We start from the raw sequence: 22,772 nt of genomic DNA on the forward strand, positions 1-22,772 counted from the left end.
GATAGATGAAATACATGAATAGTTTTTATCTGATATGTTCTTATGACAAGTGGACAAGGTGGCTCAGCGAAGATCGGTCCTAATCGAGGTATATCACAAGCTATGATGACCCAAACTGCATTAGAAAGCCCTTAATTTGTAACTAAATGGGTGACTGAAGTTGGTCTTTATAGTCGGTTGTACATGGCCTTATGTTAACCTGTTATACGCAGACTCATCTCATCGCCTTATTTTAATTTGTTATGAATATTCACTTTAGCGTGATAAGGTATTATCAAAGAAGAGAGTTCTCACTGATGCGGATCCCTGTCGAGTGACCGCGAGGGAGGCTTAACACGGTCGAGGGGATAATAACCGGCTGAGGTGACGAAGCGTTTATATCTCGTGAGGGCGCCCCAACTGAGAGGAATGCCGATAGATAAAGTTGTTACGAGGTTGTCTTGTTAGAGAGGTATGCTATATACTACCAGGAATGCTCAACATATACTGACACTTTGAACACTGGCATCTTCGCTTATAATCAGAGCATTTATCTCATCAAGCGAGTGGCGAAGCCCTAATGATACCTCGGGTGGATCCAAGAGCTCACCGACGACCTCATGGCACCGCCCATGACGACGAAGGATATAGAACCAGTTCGCTCCATCAAGCACCCAGACTTCATCCTCTTCCTCCACATTGCCGTCCACGGAGATCATTTCGCCCGTAGCCGATAGAAATTTCCCCAAGCTGACATTCTGGCGCAGCACTGTGTGCACTACACCTCGTGTCTGTAGGATCCGGTTTTTCCGGCCCTTTTCATCTGGGCGAAAGGAGACGAAAGCCGTGGTACTGGATCTTCTGTCTTTCGCAAGATGGTCCCTTCCCCGATATTCATTATTTCGCCAGTCTGGCGCCCAGGATGGTAAGTCGGGGTCGACCTCCACCATCGGCCCACGCCTCAGGTATGCGCTCTTAAGTATATCCAAATTTTGATCATGGCATATGACGTTGCAAGCTAGCTGGATGAAGACGTCTTGGAGGGATATGTCTGTTGCATAATCAGGGTAGACGCCATAGCTATGCTCACTGAATCCAAGGAAAGCGTACACCAAGTCTCGGGGATCAGACGCCTTGCAGAAATGAGCGTCCCGGAGGTTACAGAGTAGATCTCGAGAGGACTTCGGCTGTTTCTCAATGCTTTTCTTTGCTTTTAGCAGCCTATTAACACGCCAAACCGCTTCCTGAAGAGGAAGAGCGCCCGAACCATTGTGGAGCAGGCAAATTTGGCACAAGTCTGAGGATCCCGTCTCCTTGCTGAATTGATAGGGGCAGCGTTGAACAGACCTGTTGAGGGTAAAGAGGCCCTTATAGTAGATACCGATGAATTCTTCCACAATTTTCCAATGAATGGACTCAAATGCCGCCATGAAGTGAGCATCGGGAGAACAGATGAACTCCTGGCGAACCCAGGCTAGGGCCCACCAAGGACTTGTTAGAACTGTACGGATGAAAGTATTCCAGCCGAGATGGAATCTCTTCTTATAAATGTTATCCGATAAATAGTCATGATAGCCGTCATGCTCGAAGCCCAGCGAAAATGAAAGCCGCCCTGGACGCCTCATGTCGTCTAGTGTATCCGACAGCCATTTCAAACCTCCGGCAAGATCATGATTAGTCGACAGGGATACGAGCACTCGTTTCGAAGCGGAATATATGTGTCCCATGAGTTGGACTTGATGAGGCCGTTCCGAGGGGTTGTCTTGATTGATGCAGATCTGATCCGCCCAGAGGAGAAGTTCGTGTTTATTAAACTTGTCTTTCCAAAAGTGACGAGCTTGGCGAAGTGCGTGGCCCAAATTTGCGAAAGCATTGAATGACAAGCCATTGATAATGACTTTTTCAATGTCTTTTGGGTCTCCTGCGCAATATGATATGGTTGTATAATTGCCTCGGATAGTGGCCAGAGATATGTTGTCGAGAAGATCGCATTGGATCATTTCCGTCTTGGCATTCTTGGGTGGGGTCGGCGGTTTGATGCGAAGAAGGCGTATACTTTTCCTTTCTGGGTCTAGATCTGAGTAGATAAACCGAGAATAGAATTCACTGTTCTCTGGAGTGTAGAAGTTGCCATGATTGTCCGACATCGTTTTATGAGAATCTGGAAGTCGTCGACGTAATTGATGAATGATGATAGTTGGGACTAAAGCTGACTTTTGGCTGGGGATTTTTCAGCTTCAAAGTCACATGGCGCAGCACAAGGCTGTGTATGAGCAGATTGTGGCGCAGCATTCCTGACAATATTGCAGCCTAGAAGTTACTAGAACTGCCAAGATATGCTACTTTAACAATCTAAGTATAGCTCTAACTACCAAGAACTAACTCTCCTTCCGAGGTTCGTCATCAGCTTTCTAGTTTAAGCGTTTAACGTTACCAGAAGCAAACTAGCCATTTAAAGTATGATTGAGGTAGATAATTAATTAGACTGCTTAGAGAAACTTTACTAGATAAAATGAGAGGGACCTTGTTCCATAGCATCAGTGGAATTTACAATCTTGGGCATTGTTTCGCGTTGACGAGGTTTGGATATTATGCCTAAAGCAGCTTGTCCCTCTCATAGCCCCGATCCTATTCTGCTTTAGCATTCCGAGAATATATATATATATATATATAAGGGGGTTCTCGGGTTCTAGAAATATATAGTTATACGATATGGTTACAATCTTACCTTTTGATGCATACTACTTTTGACTATTTTCTCTGCGGAAATCTTGTGGTCTCTGCTCCCTGATTTCATTAGCGTCTTTTCTGTTACTATGTGTTTTTTCACGACTTTGCTCCTAGAGCCGCGATGGCTAGGGGCGAAGTCGCAGTGAATCCGAGGTAGGCTATGCCGGCATGGGACCGCTTGGGCTGCTGTCTGGCGACATGGTTGTTCCTCACAGGGTCTGTGTTCCTGGCGTCTTTGACTACTACTGAGCACCTTCCAGTCGATCGGCCTTCCCTGATCCTCATCTCCTCCTCAATTGCCTGCCAGACTCCCCAACCCGTGCCTTGCTACTGTCCTCATCTCTCCCTCTAGAGATATGGATGGTACAGTACAAGCTGTCGGTGAACGAGGATGGTGTTGTGCGCATCGATGATAGCGTCCTGACGTTGCTCGGTTGGATTGTTGGTTGCGTCCGAGCTATGTCTGCGTAGATGGTCACGGCTCATCTAGGCAATTGGGGCACGAAACCAATCGCTTGGAGCCTTAGATGGCCTTGGCATCGTCGTCATCCAAATACATCAGCGAGTTGACGTTAGAGTCGGAGCCATAGCCCCATGCTCTGTCTTCACCCAAAGAAGCGGATTACCATAGCAAGAGCTGTCATCTCCGTTCCTTTGTTGATAAATGTTAGTGTGGCCCCTGCAGACGGGCAGAAAGCCTGGCGCTTCACCTGAAGGTCGCAATGCGTTCGCTGCCACCGGCAATGCAGGGACGAATGCATTGTCCTCCTATGCAACGGTTTGGCTGTTGGACAAAGGTTGGTTAATGATTGACTATTGCTGCCTGCGATCTTAGCTAAGCCATCATCCTACCACCCCAATCTAATCAACCACGAACTTGGTACTTGTTGAAGCACAACTTAGCAGCAATCCAAAGGCCATATGGATAGTGAGCGATGTAAGGTACATTTCTTGCCACTAATCGAAACTATAACAGTGCCGTATTCGCTAAACAAGACATACTATCGGCCTCTCCAGCCTTGTCCCTAGGTCCGTTACAGTTCTTCGCTCTCCTCCTCTCCATGGACTGGGGAAAATAGCCATTACCAACGGCTGTGCCGTGAGTTGAGCTAACCATTGATTGACAAGGAACTTTAGGTTAAAATTTTCCCATGCTTTTGGACTCCCGCTGAGTTCTTTGAAAGACATGATAGATGTTTGTTGTTGGTGATGTTGTCTTTAGGCCGCGTCTGACGCATGGTTGCGTAGATTTCGAAGAGCATAGTTGATGGTAGGTCATCTTGCCTTTCAGTAAGGCTGACGGGAATAGGCGGGCAGGAGAATGGACCGCCAATGCTGGCATGGGGCTCGAGTGGACTTCCGGACTCAAAGCGGAAGGCGGCTCCTCCACACATGTCTGTGCTGTGTTGCTTGCGCAGTCTCAAAATTGCATCCTTCAGGGAAGCCACCTCTTGCTCACATCTTTCAAGGCTCGCCAAATGCTTCCATTCACGAAGCCGAGTCATTCTTTCGGTTGTCCTTGCAATCCGATTCTCCTTCTTCGTCACTTGATCGCATACTTTGCATTTTTTTGCTTCGTCCTGCCGCTCATACACGAGCTTCAATCCGCAGGTCTCTCCAATGCGGTTCTCTTTGTTGCATTGCTGACGAAACCTGCCCCACTTCCAATTGCCGCATGCCCAGACAACCTGGTCGAAGTAACACATCATGAAAACTGGGAGAGGTAAAGTGAACAGAAGAAGATTTTAGCCTGGAATGGGGGACTTTTGAGCCTGGCTGCTGGGGCTCTTTTCTTATCTACTCAACCAAAAGCTGTTGATTAAGTATTTTCGAAATCTCATGGTGACTCCGTTCAGTGGGCGCGAAAGTCAATTTCGCACTCTTTAGCCGGTCAGCAGGGAATGCTGTTACTGGCTGCCTGTCGCATGAGAAATCACACACAGACCCGCCAATCACCAACGATGTCGTCTTCGCCAACCGACGAGCAGGGGGGAACCAACGGAACCAGACCTGCGTATTTGGATATGATATATCGATATCAACTGTGCTATCTGGATATATCGATATTGATATATATCGGTATCGATATAACTCTCTGCTTCTTAAATGGATATCCAGATTGATATCCACCTAAATACCGCTCTCTGATTGGCTGAAAAGATCTTATCAATTGATTAGATGATGAAAAGGCTTCTGTCGCATATCACCACTAGGTTCGTGCGACTGGATATGAAACACGGGGCGTACCTTGGGGTCGCGTATCCGGTTTCACATCTGGCCTGTCGCATAATCCTAACATGAGCTTAAATAGCTGTTCCCGAACACATGGCTGTTCGATTTCTTTTGTTCTTTAGATAACTCTCATCAATTGACTGGTGCCATCAATGATCCCTGTGGAGCCAATTGTCTGACAACTTCTCTCAATTTCAACATCAGCACCACCATCTCAGTACTCGTTCAAACGGCCCTAGGTATTCTAGCACAATTGGCTTATCCAGGTGATTTATCGACCATGGCATCATCTCAGACCACCGCCGCCTCTACGCCCTCGATTTCGGACCAGCCCATTACTGGGACGTCTCTGGACTTTTTCCTCTTCTTCAAAGCAACGTATCCTGATGAGGACACCCAGAACGCCACCGGCGGGTCACGTAAGCGCAAATCTAAGGGTATGGTGATGTATCGATGTCTCCATTGCCCTGCCGATAAGCCCTGGGCGAATCGGAAGCGGGACAACGCATGGCATCACGCCCGGCGGTGCCATGCCGATATTATCTCTTCCCTCGATCGCACGCTCATTGGGGGCAGTTCTGATGTTCTAGATGATGAAAGGGAAGCCAAACGTCCTCGGATTGATGCTTTCTTTCCCTCTCGTTACTCGGATGTCTCTCTCCGCCGTATGTTCGACCGCGATCGGTATTTAGATGCAATAATCAGCCTAATCACACGCCGCCGGCTTGCCTTCTCAGCAATTACCTGGGATGAGATGCAAGAGATTATGCTAGCAGCTAATCCTGCTATAGAGGACCTTTTAGTGACCAACCGAAGTGCTCTAATGCGACTAATTGATGCCACATATGAGTTATACTCTTCTCAGCTCATGGCAACTCTTGAAGCTTCCATCTCAAAGATCCATATCCTCTCTGATCTCTGGACATCGCCCCATCGCCATGGGATACTCGCCATCTCTGCGCGATGGGTTGATCAGGATTATCAGCCACGAAGGGCACTGCTAGCGATGCCAGAATGTCGCTATAGCCATAGTGGTGAAACCCAGGCATCTCTAATTATCGATACACTGGCAAAGTACGGCATTGCTTCTAAAGTGGGCTACCATGTAGGGGATAATGCCACTTCAAATGATACCTGCTTGTCTTATCTCTCACGGCGGTTACGAGAAGACTATGGGGTACGATAGCCCTTCCCTTATCTCTGGATTAGGATTAATTGGTTGCTAGTTGACGTTTGATCCCTCTAAGCGCCGTATCCGCTGCGTCGCCCACATTATTAACCTATCCCTTCAAGCATTTCTTCTCGCGTCTTCAAAAGAGGCACTAATCGCCGCTCTTGATGCCACCGATGATACCTCAAACGATCAGTTGTTTGCACAGTTCTACGACACCTTGCACGACGCCGGACAGACACCAAGAACAGATGAGACCCATCAGAGAAAGAAGAGCTTCGCGAAGAGGCAATCGTATACTCGAGAACTTCACTGGATGGCAGCATATCGCGCCCCTACGGAAAGTACACAACATCGCGGTCTGGATACGTAAATCTACGCTTCATTCGGCTATATGGGACGATGAAATAAAGCTCCGACTAGGCATAGATAATGCCACACGCTGGAATTCATGGTATCGATTGTTGGATAATTTTCTGCGGTATCAATCCCGTGTAAAACAGTTCCTAATTGACCATGATAGAGAGCTTCAAGACGATATCCTGCTAGCTTCAGAGTGGGAGTTTATTGAACGGACGCATCGTTTCCTACAGCCGTTTGCCTCAGCTACGTTGTTGGCCGAAGGGGCGCGATCTACACTCTCCCAATCACTCTCGATAATGGATGTTTTATTGCGACAGTACGAGAAGTATAAGGTCGGTGGCGATGTTTTTTCTTTTATCTAATTAATCGGCTAACTTATTGTCTTATTTAGGAGCTTTATAGTTCAAAGGAAAACCATGATCCCAACATGGTACACTGCATCGATATGGGCTGGTTTGTACTTAATAAGTACTACACCTTATCAGACCAGACACCTGTGTATGCCGCCGCACTCCTTCTCGATCCCTCGAAACGAAGAAAATACATTGAGCGGAATTGGCAAGAATCCTGGCACGCGCCTGCTATTGCTGCTGCCCAGCAAATTTGGCTAGATGAATATAATGCCGCGCCAATCCCAGAATCCTTGCGGGTGCCTCTAGATGTGTCCTCTTCATCTGGGAGGCAGCACAACGAGCTGGATGAGTTGTTGAGCGATATTGCTGTTACTGGCCCTATCTTAGACGACGCCGATGACTTCGAAACCTTTATTTATGCACCACCGACCCGGATAACTGGCTCTCCTCTCCAGTGGTGGCTACATCGAGATCAAAGGAAAGCATATCCGCGGTTATCCCGCATGGCAATTGATATCCTCTCAATCCCTCCTGAATCATCTGATGTTGAGTCTCACTTCTCATCGGCGCGGCGTACGCTATCATGGGATAGAGAGAGCATGACCTGCGAGAACCTGGCGAAGGTTGAGTGTGTGGGCAACTGGATGCGCGAGGGTATCATTGTGCCCAAGTCTCACGGTGGCAGGGGCGTTATTTCCAGCGTTGCTGTTGAATTTAGCGTTGAAACAGAGGCAGAGGACTTTCTAGATTAGGGTACTTTCTTGTTCTTTCTTCTAGCCTACAAGAATTATATGTGGTTTATCTGGATATCAACCTTGCTAAAGTGGCTATGTGGCTGTATGGATATCTACCTGGATATATCGATATCCAGATAATTTCTCCCACTTATCTGGATATCGATATAATGGCCAGAATTTCGGTGGATATCGATATACGCAGGTCTGAACGGAACGTAGCAGTGACAACATCATCGCACGTAATCGTTGAGTCGGACGAAAGGAAACTATGCCCCCGCTCTCGTCACGTCGGCGCCTGCTTGCTTCGTCTTTGGCCATGGCGCACTCGTCCGCTTGTACGAGAGACTAGAATTGTTCCGTTTACTTTACTCGGCAGTTGGTGCCCTGAACCTTGCTAAGCCGGGCGAAGGTTCTTCGGTACCAGAATTGCACTCTGCCCACTCCCGACACTCTCGGCTTGGCAAGTGAGGCAGCCCGACGAGCCATTGTTGGCTTGGCTTGAATTCTGGGGGTGGAGGGGAACGTGATCCGGAGCATTGGCGGATCAGGAAGGAACCCGCATACAGCTAGCCACAGATCGGGATAGTAGGCCCGATGCAATCTGCCGATTATCACGGAGTGGTTTAAAATGCGGAACCTTTGCAAAACTTGGCCGAGGCTCATAGAAGCTGCTGATGTTACTGGACAGCGGCTACCACACCAATCCCGACACAACGGTACGCTAGCGGCGTCACCAATTCGTGCGTCAGGCCAGCCATACACTGCCGTATCTAGCTTCAAAGACTGCTAAAACCAACGGATACGAGAGACCTAACCCAAAATTACCTAAAACATTATTTAACCCTGGATGACATCAATTCCCACTTCATGACGAGGCATGACTATTCCATCACAGCACAAATCCCTGAACAAGGGGGGCCCCTCAGGTGTGCTCGAAGCAACGACTGGCGAGAATTCATAAGGTTACCCCCACACTTACCTTCTAAAAGCTGTGGTGTGGGTGGGTTTGTTCAAGCGCTTACGAAGAGAGTTGTGGGTCCCGGTTACCGGGGAGAAGTTCCGAGTCACGCAGCCTAGACGCTGGACAGGTCATGGACCAGGTGCTGGGGTGTCCTCTTCTCTCTTTCCCCTTTCATCCCTCCCTGCGCTTGTCGACAGTAATTCATTCGAGGGCCCAGTGCGCGCAGCGAGGAGAAAAGGTCATTCACCACTCGCTTTCTAGATTACAAGGCTTTTGACGCCCAGGCCATGACAATCCATCAGCGATACCACATTATCACAAGGCAAGTCGACCGAGCACGAAGAAAATAGCTCGATACGAGTGATATAATCACGAGCCAACATCCAAAATTTCACCACTCTGAGCTACTGCATTGAAGATAAGTGCGCTTATTTGCGAGATTACCAGTTCTTAGCTATATGTGACGCGAGGGGAACTAGACTTATTATTCACAATCCGAGGCGATGGCTTACCTACTTACACAGAGAAATTATCCGTGATCCAGGACGAACCATGTGTGATCCATGATGACCGCCACTGGCCTTAGCAACTATTCAGCAAAGACTTTGCCTACTGAAGTATGCACAGTGGAAGAACGGCGCATTTCTTATATCATACGGCGTGAATAAGGCTTGGGCATCCGCTCAAGTACGCAGAGTTGAAATGCGCTGCACGTCGAGTTTAGGCATGTTTAGCAGAAACGCCAAATGCGGAGCATTTCTTACACCATGGCCCGTGCCAACATGTAGAGTTCATGTTAGGTATGTACGGCCCGGCACGAGGTCAGTTGGTCGATTGTCTCTCACGCTGATTAAAGTCTCTCTCCCCATTCTGGCGGCAGGTTTTAATCCTCCCATCTCACCGCGTGCCACCGATTGCCGTCGCGTCTGAGTGCGGTGGTTAGCGTCCTATCGAAAGCCCTGGATAAACGACGAAGCGGGTGATGATGACGCCGACTCGACCCTGGCGGTGGTATGCTTGCTTCCCTGTTCCTTGTTCATTGACAGTGCACTAGTCGGTTATTCGCTCATTCATTTAGTTAACCACAAGCTCATCCGACTGACTCGCGTCTAGCATTATGAGGTATCGTGAGGAAAACGGCAGGATATATCACGCATCAAGGAAGGCAGTAAGCACGTGCATTCCATATTTCTATGGTTCATTGTGCAGCTGAAAACCTCTAGAATATGTACTGCCTAACGATGAGGTATGACACTGCCGTTCAATGGACTGGCATCATTATCTCGCCTGCCACGCCACCCCTTGACTGAGACGTAAATGGGTCGTGTAACTAACCTTTCCCTAACTGCTGCGTGTAGAGCGAAAACGAGCGACTCGGTTAGTCTGTTACACTCGGTAAGAGGCTCATCCTCACTCACATAAGTCGCTTTAGACCTCCAGCACACACTCTTCCTCATGACCCTCGACGGCTAGCTCTTCACCTGCCCTGCAGGCACCGACCGGCCTGTGAGGCGGGTGCTCGATGCCGGCACAGGTCCCTTTGTCCAAGACAACGCCAGCATCCCCTCTTCCAAGATAAACCCGGTACGGCCGGTTTATCTCTTGGGGGATACTACGATCGTCACACTTGGTATAGGCAGGCGGTACCGGTCCGGGGCCTCGTTACCCATACAAAAGTGAGCAAACAGCAGAGAATCGAATTTTTCACTATATGAGAAATTACACACAAACTATCACCTTATATCATTATGGCCGCTCTGATACACGAGCTGTGTGACCTACGGTACCAGACTCGGGTGAATCAGATCATCAGGAACACCACCTCACAACTAACGAATACGACCCTATTCAAGGAAGGGTAAAATAGACCACTTTCAGTCATTCATTTACTTAGTAATTAAGAGCTTTAACACGTAGTCAAAATCCCTCGTAAAGGGTGACACTCTCCATCGTCATTCCCCAAACAAGCGTCCGCTCCAGGAGAAATTCAGTAGCAGCAAACCGCCCAGACAAAACGGCTTTGGCTAGAGGCGAATCTCCCGAAGCTTGCGAAGCCACTACCACGTTGATATTGTGGTATCAACGAGAAGCTGTAGAACGCCGACGTGGCCCATTCTTGCCGCTGCATTTGCCAAACAGTCGCGGTCGGTAACGGCATCCAGCGGGACTCCACGTCTCTGCAACTCCAATATCAAAGTCGTATCACCCTTCAGGCGGCCCCAAGGCATGCGCGATCCAATATTTGACGGTCGATGGTGTCTGGTAGTGCCATAGTCATAGGCCAATCCCACCGCGCGGCTGCCAGGAGTGTGTGTTCGGGTAATGATTCTCCGCCTTTCAGCATACGCATGTAGTATACTTCAGCCTCTGGATAGCGGTGTTGAGCCATGAGTGCCGTGGCCACAGCTTCATTCCATGCATCGGTGCGACAGCTAGAAGGTTGTCTCCGCAGCATCAACAAGCTATCAGTCGCCTGCTGACGCAGTTGCTCGCCTGGACAGCAATAGTATTCATGCAGTAGCAGCGCGTGCAATTGTTCCGCGGACTCAACATCTTCTGCCCCTTGTGAGTGCCAACACACATCTATGTAGCATGTTGATCCCGAAATGCAAGCAGTACCTCTGCCCCGAGCTCATCCTGATCCCACGGCTGGTCCTCAAACATCGCCCACGGGCTCGTCTACTATATCACATAGCAAGCTCCACTGGTCATCCGTAAAGCGAATAGCCCACCGCTCAAACGCCTCTTCACGTCCGATGCGACACGCTCGCCAGCAAAAGCTCAAGTACCGATGACCAACGGACCGATACTTGCTCATCGATGCCTCTTTGCCTTTTCGCCCAAACGGTATTCCACTCGGACTTGTTGCCGTTATGTTAGCGAGCCATTGAAGCGTCTCTGTCAGCCAAAGTAGCAATGGCGCCGTAAACAAAAGAAACGTCGTCAAGGTTTACGGCGAACGTAGAACCAACCAGCGTGCACGGACAGAAAGTGTGTACTTTAGTAAATTACAAGCGATCCTTTGTACAGTATGGCCGCACGCTTGGAAACGAGCCCCGTTTCTAGAATCCCACTAAGACGCGAAACGCGTAGCCTTCCTCACCTCCTGCTCATAATCAGACCGCTAGCAAAGGTGAATAATCAGCTCTCGCTGGCCTTTACTCCCACGACAGCAGCTTCTTTATTTCTGTACCTACCAACCCTACGATGGATTTATCTTCTGAGGATCTTCAGTGGTGGGCAAGCTCGGCCCCATGTCATGCTAGCGCCCTTTTATTTCCCACCCCAAAAGTTCGTCGGTTGCCAAAGGACGAATGGAATACAGGAATAGGCTTTGTAAGCTGGCTGACAGTTTTCGCCTTTTTAAGCTTAGCCTTCACATGAGGCCTAGCGGCGACGATGGAAATTCCTGGTCCTGATGTTGCTCGGATAGATTTGTCATGAAGCACTCGGTCTTTTTATTCGGCTGCCGCCGAGGAAGATGAGCCGTGAACTTGACGGTACACGCTGTCAGTGCAAATCGGTACGATGACCTCTGGCTGTACCGACCCTCTGGCCAGCCTGATTGTGCCGGCTTTTTCGGTGCTGCTTTTATGACTAAGGAGGAATTCGAGGGTTCCTTTGTGGGGCTCTAGATTTTGTTGTTGTGTCACGCAGGGATGCTGAGTGCACTTGACAAAAGGTAGTTCTTGTTGTAGTGATTGTTATTCTTCTTGGTTATGTTTTCATAATCTCAATGAGAGGCCCTTTGGGGCCTTATATCTTTGAATGATCCCATCTAGGACTTTGAACCTTAATCGTAGGACTTCAAACTTTAATCTTGATCCTGAAGCTTAGGGGGAACTCTCAGTTCTTCCAACAGATTTACGAAGTAATGTCTTTCCCCCCGAACTTGCATTTTGCTGTTTTCCCGGCTTTGTCTTTGACAAGAACCACCACCGCTCACATGTATTCGTTCGACTCCCGGTCCTTCTGCAGTACAAGAACCGCTAAGATCGCGCACACTTTTATGATCATGAAGGATACAAGAATAATAGTTCCTGCTAATGTTAGGAAACTCACGCTTGGGAAACAAAGGGAGTGGAGGGGCATCAAATGGCAGGGCCGCGCAGTCTTCCTGTGGGACATGTCGTTTGTACCCGTGGGTCTAGATTACAAGAGGCCCACTCGAAGAGTGATCCCAATCCTTCACCGAGAAAGCGGTATCCCACCGGTCCCCCAGCTACTCGAGGCACGCCGGATCCGCTTCGCCGCTCGTCTGAAGTTACTCGACGAGACTCACCCCTTGGCCCGCGGTTGGCAAAGGCGACAACGTCATGCCTTGTATTCTTCTCTTTCTTAGCCAAGAGGATCTCTAAGCGCTCCCGGAGGATACCAATACGTATGCCACACTCATTAGCGTTCAACATCTGCGAGGCAGTGAGATTCCGTAACTCTACGATGTCTGAGAGCTTGAAGAAGAAGTGTTCTAAGTCCCTAAGATCACCACTCTCGAAGGCGACACGGTAGCGGTGAAAGGCTCGTATGAGACTCTTCTTCTGGAGCTCTGGGTGGTCTCTGACAAAGCGAGGGTACTAACCCTCACTTATAGGGCCGGCTGCAGGCGTGCGGTTTTGCCGTAAGAGATTAGCAGCTTCTTCCACTTGGATTTGAGTAGTAGGGAAGCCGCTCTTCTTAAGCTACATAACGTAGGCGACCAAGGGATCCTCAGCATCATTGAGGTTCCGTGGCCGGCCAACAGGTCTTTCACTAAAGGTAGGTCTTCCTGAAGCCTATAAAGCCTTGAGATGGCGTTGAATATCACTCTTTGACGTGCTAAAGGCCGTAGCTGCGGCTCGCAGTGAGAGAGGCTTGCGCCGGGTATCACGATGGGGTCGCTTGCGTACTAAAAGGATATGCCGAGGAGCCTGTACGCGGGCCGTGACCTTAAAGAGATAGGGCATTCTGATCTATATTACAGTTAGCAAGGATAAGGGACAAGGAAGAACTTTGATTACACCAGAAAGGGGTCAATTTTGCGGGTGAAACGCGATTTTGGTGTTGAAGCGGGTGTCCCAGGATTTTGCCACCCACTAGAATAGTGGGGGTCCCTTGTAATCTAAACGTTACACCACTCGATTTATAAGCTCTGCTGTGGGGAAATTACTAATCGGCCTAATGGCTGATAGCTCATCTACTAGGATAAATAGCGAAATATCATCCCCTTGGACGGAATATGTTTTAAGCCAGGCTACTTCATTCCTACGCTGGTTTGTCTGCATTGTACCAATTCCAATTATGGCTCCTACCATCCTTGTCGCCGGCGCCACTGGCAACACCGGACGAGGCGTTGTTGAAACCTTGTCAGAACTTCTGAAAACCACTACCACCACCTTTTCCGGACACAGGATCCTTGCTCTTACACGTTCCTCGAGCGGAGCTACAGCTCAGAAGCTCGCCGAATTGCCCAACGTCGAAGTAGCAGAAAAGAATTGGGCTGAGATCACCCCGGACTGGCTCCGTCACAACAATGTTGTGAGAGCTTTCATTGCTTCACACGTGCACCCGAATCAATTCGCCGAAGAATCGACATTTCATCTGGCTGCTCTCACAGCAGGCGTTCAGTATGTCGTACGAATCTCAACAACCGCTGCGAATGTGCGTCCGGATTGCCCTGCCTACTATCCGAGGACGCACTGGGCAATTGAGGCGTTGCTGAGCTCGCCGGAATTTGAGCGTCTGCGATGGACTTCGCTGCAGCCTAATGTCTTTTCCCAATTCTACCTTTCTCCTGCCGCCGAGTTGATCAAGAACTTCCGCAAGACCGGGAAGCAGGATACCCTAAGGCTTATGGCTTCAGAGGATGCGCCTGTTGGCATCATCGACTCGAATGACGTCGGAGTTTTCGCAGCTCACCTCTTGACCGCGGATGATGTTATCCCGCACAACAAGGCTAAATACGTCTTAAACGGACCAGAGGATATCACCGGGCGCCAAATTATTACCATGATTGAGGAGTACATTGGCACCAAAGTTGAAGATGTTCGCTTTCAGGACCTATCATTTATCGACCACCAGGCAGCCCAAACTCAGGGGTCCAAGAATCTCATTCTGTCGGTCAAGTATGCCCCGAAAACAGCCTGGGAGGGGAAGTGCGGAGCTTCCACGACTAGCAAGGAGGTCCTTCAGCTGGCTGCGCCGAAACGTACGCCTGCTGAAGTTTTCAAGACAATGCTGGAGGAATAGGAAAATGCTCTTACTGAGTCCTATTTCCTATCTTCTTAGGTAGAAACGTTATGGGGGTGAGAAAATAGGGGTGAGATTGCCTAATAAAAGCAATCTCTTAAACACTCAGCCGGATCTGGTTTATATCTGTCTTTGCTCCGCGGAAGCCTGCCTTTATGTTTTTGCCTGTGAAAGTCGCATGATAGGCTTCGTTAAACGCCATGAAAACTCGACCTTGGTGATGTGGTTAACTTGTGACTTGATGAAGTGCTCGATCTGGCGACTATACTCCTTCAAGAAACTAAAGTACCGAACATCAAGCGGCTGGGTTAACTGCGATGAATGCGGCGGCAAGGGTAGTGCAATAATCTTTCTGGCCTTGCAAAACTCGCCAAGGGCAGGGGAGTGATGGCTCTTGTGCCCGTTGAGTACTAACAACTGATAGGCACCTCTTGCGCGCGACGCAGTGTGCTTGTCGAAGTGCTTGAGCCATTCTAAGCCTGTCTCGTTATCTCACCACCCATTTCAGATGGGTTTTATGGCCCAGTCTGCGGTAGGCCGGTCGCTGTGTACCAGCTGGCCAGGTGGTACTGGCCTTCAACGACGAGAAACGGAGGTATACTCCAACCCTCCCCATTGGTGCATGTGATGACCGTCGCCCATTCCAGATTGCCATCAGACCGCGTGCCCACCATGCCGTGGCAGATAACACCCATCATAAAGCCGGTCTCGTCGAAATCGTATAGGTCGGCGTCCTGGATACCGTACTTTGTCCTCATATTTGCCATGTGCCGTGACCAATCCTCGATAAGCTTTGTATCCCCGCAGAGGACCCTCTAGAAGTCGTATACGCAAGAAAAGCGCGTCTTGATCTCTTGTCACCGTTGGACGAACAGATATGCCCACTGCTTGGCGACGCGACGTGCCCGACGCTTCGCGAGGATGTAGTTGGCTATATCTTCCACGTCAACAATCCGGGGTGGGAATCCTCGCCCGTCTTGGTCCAAAATATATTTGACAATAACATCCTCCTCTATTGCTGTTAAAATCTGAGCCGCGGGCCGGTGATTGGGAAGTGCAGTTACGCGGTTCGTTATGCTACGCAAGGTCGATTCGGAGACGTGATATAATATTATAGCGATGCGACAGCTAAGTTTCATTTCGATGTTCGGATAGCGTCAATGGTTAAAATGGCTCTTGCTTCTTGTGTTTGAGCAAACATTGTTGTTCGGTAAGCAAACAGGTGTTGAAGCTGAAGAGGTGGTGGGTCGGTGGGAATTGCGCAAAGGTATTGATATGCGCAAGATACTGATGAGCCACGATATTGAACTCCCGTAAAAGCTATAGCATGATATAAGCATATCAATTATAATAACTTCATGCTCTAACATGTGTAGCACATCGGCCTTCTTGTCTCTCTAGGGGCAACTCCTCCCGTCGTCTTCGTCACGAGGCATTCTGCATCAGCCCAAACTAGCTGTTTGGAAAAGTCTTGTTAAACCGAAGCTTGTCCAACGATTTCCTCCACCGAAGCTTGTCCCTCGATTTGCACCATATTCTCTATATCCTTGATCCAATCCACTCTGTGCTTTACATACTGCTCGATCGTTGGCCTCAACGCAGTCTCACTAAGCTTGAAATCATCCACTGTGCCGATCCTAAGTATACTCGCCCCTGGGAAACCTGCACCTCTCCGGTACATCAATGACCCACAAGTACTGCAAAAGAAGTTGGTCATGAGGTTTCCCTTTTGCTCGATTGTTTGTGATTGGCTGAATTGCTTGAGATTTTCTTCCCCACGAACATGTTTTAAGTGAGTGTCGAGGATGACGAAACCGGAGGTAAACATCGAAGCCGTGATTTTGCGGCAGTCACTGCAGTGGCAGACAAAGGCGACAACGAAGCCTGGTTTAGATAGAGGCTGGCAACGATGAGATACGTGCGTCTTTGAGGAATTTTGACGAACTCACAAAAGAAAGTTGAACAGTACCGCAATAGCATGTCGCTGTTGCTTCTTCCTTTGTTGACCAGCCATCTTGCGCAAGGCCGGCCCGCGGGAAGAATCTCCCCGTCCCATCCATTACTCCATCGGCCATGCTTAAAGAATGTATTGGGGTGATAGGTTGAAGAGAGAGGCAATCTCCTTTGCACCTCCGTTAACAAAGTGTGAAATCTTTACTCCGATAGGTCGTGGTTTTCTGAAGGCTATGGGCATGTAATTTCACTATTTTCTCAGCTGTGAGGCCATTCTATATATTTATATACCTACTGACGGCAATGAGCAATTCGTTTCGCTCCTACTTAGGCCCCTACGGCCGCAACTCCGCAACTCCGCAACTCCACAACTCCACAACTCCACACCCATTACCTGGTATAAACCCAAATCTTTCTCATGTTACATAGGCAAGATAATTTATCGGGGAATCATTCAATCGGAATAATTAATTTGCCTTAAGTGTCACTTGTGGTATGCCACGCGGGCACTATTGCGTAAAGTGACTCGAGATCGTACGAGAAGCTCTTGTCATCTTAGCATTGCATTGTTCCTACGGAGTAGATCCGTAATGGTAGCTCATTCCGTATTTCCGTAGAGTAACATTCACTCTGACCGAAATCAGCCAATACTAAGGTCTGGTCTCCCAGTCCTGTCTGGGCTTCGGGTCTTGGACCTCAGCTTTGGCTTTAGGTGGCTTTCTCGCTAGGCACGAAGTGCGGGCGCTTCATCTGTTTACGCAATTGATCTGTCGCAAGACATGCTCGACCGAGCGCAAGCCATGACGGAAGATCCCAGCATTACATACGAGCGGGCAGAATTGGACAGTCTGAGACTCCCAGATTCTGACGAGGGGACATACGACGTGGTGTTCAGCTCGCTTGCACTTCACTACCTCGTCCACTTCCCAGAACTAGTTAAAGTGAACCGAGTGCTCAAACCCTGAGGTCCTTTCGTATTCTCCACCGAGCACCCGATTTTCACCACACCATCTCGCCCTGAGTTCATAACAGACCCAAACTCTGGGCACGAATGATAGCCGTTGGACGATTCCCAGAAGGAGGGCTTGCGACTGACAGAGTGGCGAGTCGAGGGAGTACAGAAGCAGCATCGCACTGTTGTCACGTACATCAACACGTATGTGGATGAAGGATTCGAGATAAGGGGGTTGGCTGAGCGGTACCCAACTCCAAAGGAACTAGAGAAGAATTCCTGGCATCGGGTGTCGCATCGGGTGTTGCATCGGCCTATATTTCTGCTGATTTCAGTCGTCAAGAAATAAGCGGGAGGATACGAACTTGGTGGTACTTGACATGATAATCTGCACTCGCAATGAAAGACTAGGCAAAAAAAATGCCTCAATGGGCGACTTGGATGCTGACTGATGAGTTCCAAAACACTGACTATGTGTGATACCATACGCCAAAGATATCCAATTTACCCAGTAATTCACTACTATCGAGCCACTTGCTGCAGAATTATCATGGTAGTTATGAAGATCTGTATTGAGTCTGGTCTCCATTTGTGATCTCTCTAAAACCTGAGATAGAAACGTGATTCGGAGGCACGGTATGGAAAGGGTGTACTTAGGATGGCCTAAGCATAAGTCACTAATGCTAGTTCAGCGAGGTACCCTGTAAGATATAATATAAAGCCTGTTATTGCCTGCTTTGAGGACGTATCTGGAGAGCATGTTCGCCCCTCGTGGTTCTCCATTTGTTTGCGATGTCGACAAGTTCACGGCATCCCTCGACAGCCCATGACCACTTTATCAAAAAATGAGCAGTAGCTTCCCAATTCTCTTTCAAATGCGGCTCTCCCCACAGGATAAGTCCCTTCCCATCTTGAGCAGATTGGCTGTCATCTTGCTGCCGATGTTGCTGTGAACTTGGTGTTGATACCGGGCCTCTCTGACTCTGTGCAGGCAGTGGATGTAAGTATACCCGATCGCCAACAAGATCCTCTAAAAAGTGCCTGTGGTTGAACAGATACTGCCGCCTGATGAGATTGTCCCTGATTTCAGGGAACGGAAGCGCGTCCATCCAGGTAGGATGTGGGCTGTTCATTTGAACCTGTGTTGGTAAAAGGTCGATTGGCATTGTTCGGTGAGTAGGTCGAAGCACCACGGTTTCGCATCCTATTGCGAAGTCGGGGAGTAGGGGCGGATCGTGAACGGCGCTGATGTAACTTGCCATGGCTCTCACTACACTTCTGTTATGCATGAGCCCTCGGCATGCGTTGTGGGTGATGAGATGGATCAGAGTGTGGTCAGCAGGTAGAGAAGGCCCGGGATCATGGACTACTTCGGGCTCTAGAGAAAGCAGTGCTCTGCTTGGTATTCTGCGGACCCTGGTTGTCTGAGGCTGGAGTGGTTGGGTGGTTCCATGGTCAAGAGCCTGTCGGTCGTTGGTAGCGGTGTCCGAAGTGAGAACAAGGGGCCGAGAAGTCTGCATTGAGAGGCCAAGACCATTATCCAATCGCCAGCGTTCAATCCGAAAAGGGTTCTTTTGAGTCTTAGTATCCGTGTCCTCTTGGTCCTTAATCCGCTGCCCTGATCATTCCATCAGCTAGGAAGACAGCTTACAGTTACAGGCATCTCGCAATCTTACTGCGCGCTCTCTGGTTCAGTCGGTTCTGCAATTTCTTGCGCTCTCTCCGCTCCTTCACAGTGGGCTTTTGGTTAGTGGGCACCATCCTTGCAACGAGCCGATATGAGAGGAACATCAGTCCGAGTAACATCAGGACCAGGACTCGACATTTGGGAATTTCCATCATCGCCGCTAGGCGTCATGCGAATGGCTAAGCCTAAAAGGGCGAAAACTGTCAGCCAGCTTATAAAGCCTGTAACTAGGTCAACTCCGACGCTATGATGGAAAGGGCGAAAACTGTCAGCCAGCTTACAAAGCCTGTAACTAGGTCAACTCCGACGCTATGACGAAAAGGGCAAAAACTGTCAGCCACGATGCTTCAAGAGTTTAAGTTCCGACGGAGACAGCAACTGTGCAGGAGCGGGCAGAGAACGCAGGGCGCTCCGGCACCAAGTGACACGGAGATAAGAGGAAACGGGGTTATGATACGAGAAATATAAACAAAATAATGTCTACAGCGTGGATGATGCATTTCCAACCCAAGTATAAAAGACCTGGGGAACATCCGCTTCTAAGATCTGTCTCCATACCGACCTTCTTGTTCCTTGCCTACATCACCTTTCGACCCTAATTCTCAATCGACAGAATCACCAACCATGTCTCGCTACGCAGCAGCCCACGCCAATCCTCAGGGTCCCGGCGACGCCAGGCCAACCGCGCTGCAGATCATCAAAGATGAAGGTGTGGAGGGCAAACTGCACGACAAGGTCATTGTCATCACTGGCACCTCGTCGGGGATTGGAATCGAGACAGTTCGTGCTCTCTCGGCTACTGGGGCTAAGCTTTTCCTGACGGCCCGAAACCTCGCCAAAGCCAAGGAAGCCCTAGCCGGCATCTTCGACCCCAGCCGCATGGAGCTTATAGAGATGGACCAAGAGTCTCTCGAAAGTGTCCGTCTCGCAGCCAACAGCATTCTAGCTAAGACGGACAAGATCAACATCCTGGTCAATAATGCCGGAATCATGGCCATCCAGACCCTTCAGTTCACCAAAGACGGTCATGAGCTGCAGTTCGGCACCAACCACTTGTCCCACTTCTTGTTCTTTGAGCTGCTAAAGCCGGCTCTGCTGGCAGCTACTACGCCGGACTTTCACAGCCGTGTTGTCGTGGTGTCTTCTACCGCACACTTGAGGAATGGCATCAATGCATCGGACAACTACAACTTCGAAAAGGGCGGATATACTCCTTGGGGAGCCTATGCACAGTCTAAAACTGCCAACATCTACATGGCCAACGAGCTGGAGCGGCGATATGGCTCTCAGGGCCTTCACGGGATAAGCCTACACCCTGGTGGGATCATGACCCCTCTCTCAAAGCATCTTTCACAAGCTGAGTTGGAGAGCGCCGGCAGCGACGGGGAGCTATTTAAGCAGTTCAAGAGCCCTGAGCAAGGAGCTGCAACCACTGTTTGGGCGGCAATTGGGAAGCAGTGGGAGGGAAGGGGAGGGAAATATCTTGCCGAGTGCGCTGAGGCGGAGCCCTCAGAGGACGAGAGTAGCGCTTTTGGCTCCGGGTACGCCAAGCACGCGTACGATCCGGAGAGCGAGGGTCGGCTTTGGAGGGACTCGCTCAGGCTTGTCGGGTTGTCTTGAAATCATTGCAACTAGATAATTGTCGTTCGACACTCAGTTCTAGGTATCTTCACACATACAAGGGGGAATACCATCAATTTGTCATGGACACCAAACGATCGTATGACAGCTGCTCGGCAGTAAACCCGCCGACCAACAGTGATCTAAGTGAGGAACAGGAACGTGACGGCGACGTTAAGCCCTCGCGGACCTTTATTTTCCATCCTGCCGGCCGAACCCGTGTGCTAGCTCGGTTACTGATGGACCCATCCAGCACTGAAACGAGGACGCGGCTATCTCGCGCTCTCCTCTGGAGTGCTTAGGGGGATGCGCAGCGGCTTAAGCCTCTTAGCTGCTGCTTAACTGAGCGCGAACGTAGAGAGGATTCGTCGGCGGGCGAAAGTCGATGAATCTGAACGATGCTTTTTTTTGTTTTGTTGGCGGGGCGGGGCGTTGTTATGTTGTGGGCAGTTTGCAGACTGCAAATCTGGCCGGGACAGCGGACGACGTCGAGCACATATCCGCGCATGGAAGTGTGGTCGGGTTGGCGCGAGGTCGCGTGGGACTCGGTGAAATCACAGACCCGGTAAAAATCGACATTTAAATCCACTAAAAATCCGAAAAAGCTTATTTCATGCAAAAAATATTCTTAGGTAGAAAGAGAGTCACTTCGTATGCTCGCTCATTCAATTCTCATTTTAATCCTTTACTGCGCGTATTATGCTGGTTGAAAGATCGAAATTGCTGGGGGAATCTGATTCTGCCTCTGTAGTACAGCTCTTGGGCTACCGAATGTGGTTAGATCCATCTTCGCTTCTAGCCAATGAAACTTGCTGTTCGCGGCGACAGTATCCCTGTCAACAGGAGAGGCAAGCCGGTCGCGGCTTGCGCATAGAGCCTTGAGGAACGAAGAATGGCTAGGGCGCCATTGAAGGCCAAGAGCCTGGTATGGAGATTTTTACAAGTGCTATTCCCAAGGTTGCGTGGGGTCGTCTTATATTTTCCGCCCGGGATTGTCTTTGGTGGCTTACATCTGTCCAGGGTATCCCCGGTGGCGCATAGCACGTTATGCACAGCGACATCAAAATAGGGAGTAGTTTTATTGGGGTTGCCTCACGTGATGACCACACTGCACAATAGACTTCCCGGCTCGGAAGGTTCACTGAGGGGTTTTCTTCCCTCCTGCAACTGCCTCACGGGGAGTCAATTGCTCGCCTCAGCAGGTGTCTCGTCATCTCTCACGCAGCCAAGACTCGACTTTGACCCCCCCACCTTCCCTCTGTATATAGCACTACTACAATATACAGACACTTGCCTCCCTACGAGGGAGCGCGGACGGGCCCTCTCTGACGCTGCGGTCTAACACGCTTACGCATAAGACCGCAGTGACAGGTGACCCGTTGCAGCCAAACTACACACACTCTGTCCCTCTTGACTGCGTGAGGTCACCAATAAAAAGTCTTAATGAGTCTAATGACAGTTTGAAAGGGTGACAAAATGAGGGCATGGTGAGATAAGCATGATGAAACATTCCCAGAATTTTATTATAAAACAACCAGCAATCACTCGAGGCCTTCATTCAAACAGAAGACGCATTGTGTCCTTAGAATCCTTATTGTCATTGCACTATGGCCAGCTGTTCAGTTCGCTTTGAGTTTTACTGCGGCGAGACTCAAGAGCTTAAATACACCCACGACCTTCCCCGCAGTCTTGTCAGCGAGGCTCAGACTGCAGGGCAAAACGCCGGCTATAACAATCTGTTTATGACTGCAGTGCAGCCTTTCATGAAGGAGCATGAGGCGGCGTGTCGTGCCGCTTCAAAACCATTTT

General features: G+C 49.5%; 6 protein-coding genes across 6 annotated transcripts; 3 read left to right on the forward strand and 3 right to left on the reverse strand.

Annotated features, from left to right (window-relative positions):
• Positions 1 to 476: 476 nt before the first annotated feature.
• MRS44_013377 (uncharacterized protein) lies at positions 477 to 2,126 on the reverse strand (the record flags this gene model as incomplete). The annotated part of the gene is made up of 1 exon (XM_065616853.1): positions 477 to 2,126. One exon carries the CDS (start codon positions 2,124 to 2,126, stop codon positions 477 to 479), a length of 1,650 nt encoding a protein of 549 aa, XP_065472925.1.
• Positions 2,127 to 5,221: 3,095 nt separating this feature from the next.
• Positions 5,222 to 7,580, forward strand: MRS44_013378 (uncharacterized protein; the record flags this gene model as incomplete). The annotated part of the gene is made up of 4 exons (XM_065616854.1): positions 5,222 to 6,118; positions 6,168 to 6,481; positions 6,636 to 6,807; positions 6,867 to 7,580. The coding sequence occupies 4 exons, from the start codon at positions 5,222 to 5,224 to the stop codon at positions 7,578 to 7,580; spliced, it is 2,097 nt and encodes a 698-aa protein (XP_065472926.1).
• Positions 7,581 to 13,803: 6,223 nt separating this feature from the next.
• On the forward strand, positions 13,804 to 14,751 carry MRS44_013379 (uncharacterized protein; the record flags this gene model as incomplete). The annotated part of the gene is made up of 1 exon (XM_065616855.1): positions 13,804 to 14,751. One exon carries the CDS (start codon positions 13,804 to 13,806, stop codon positions 14,749 to 14,751), a length of 948 nt encoding a protein of 315 aa, XP_065472927.1.
• Positions 14,752 to 15,266: 515 nt separating this feature from the next.
• On the reverse strand, positions 15,267 to 15,890 carry MRS44_013380 (uncharacterized protein; the record flags this gene model as incomplete). Its single annotated transcript, XM_065616856.1, has 2 exons — positions 15,267 to 15,564; positions 15,625 to 15,890. The coding sequence occupies 2 exons, from the start codon at positions 15,888 to 15,890 to the stop codon at positions 15,267 to 15,269; spliced, it is 564 nt and encodes a 187-aa protein (XP_065472928.1).
• Positions 15,891 to 18,381: 2,491 nt separating this feature from the next.
• Positions 18,382 to 19,417, reverse strand: MRS44_013381 (uncharacterized protein; the record flags this gene model as incomplete). Its single annotated transcript, XM_065616857.1, has 2 exons — positions 18,382 to 19,274; positions 19,333 to 19,417. 2 exons carry the CDS (start codon positions 19,415 to 19,417, stop codon positions 18,382 to 18,384), a joined length of 978 nt encoding a protein of 325 aa, XP_065472929.1.
• A 550-nt stretch (positions 19,418 to 19,967) lies between these two features.
• MRS44_013382 (uncharacterized protein) lies at positions 19,968 to 20,963 on the forward strand (the record flags this gene model as incomplete). Its single annotated transcript, XM_046282305.2, has 1 exon — positions 19,968 to 20,963. The coding sequence occupies one exon, from the start codon at positions 19,968 to 19,970 to the stop codon at positions 20,961 to 20,963; it is 996 nt and encodes a 331-aa protein (XP_046128878.2).
• Positions 20,964 to 22,772: the final 1,809 nt, after the last annotated feature.

This window comes from Fusarium solani (genome assembly GCF_023522795.1).
Source record: "Fusarium solani strain SB1 chromosome Unknown bctg00000009, whole genome shotgun sequence".
NCBI lineage: Eukaryota > Fungi > Ascomycota > Sordariomycetes > Hypocreales > Nectriaceae > Fusarium > Fusarium solani.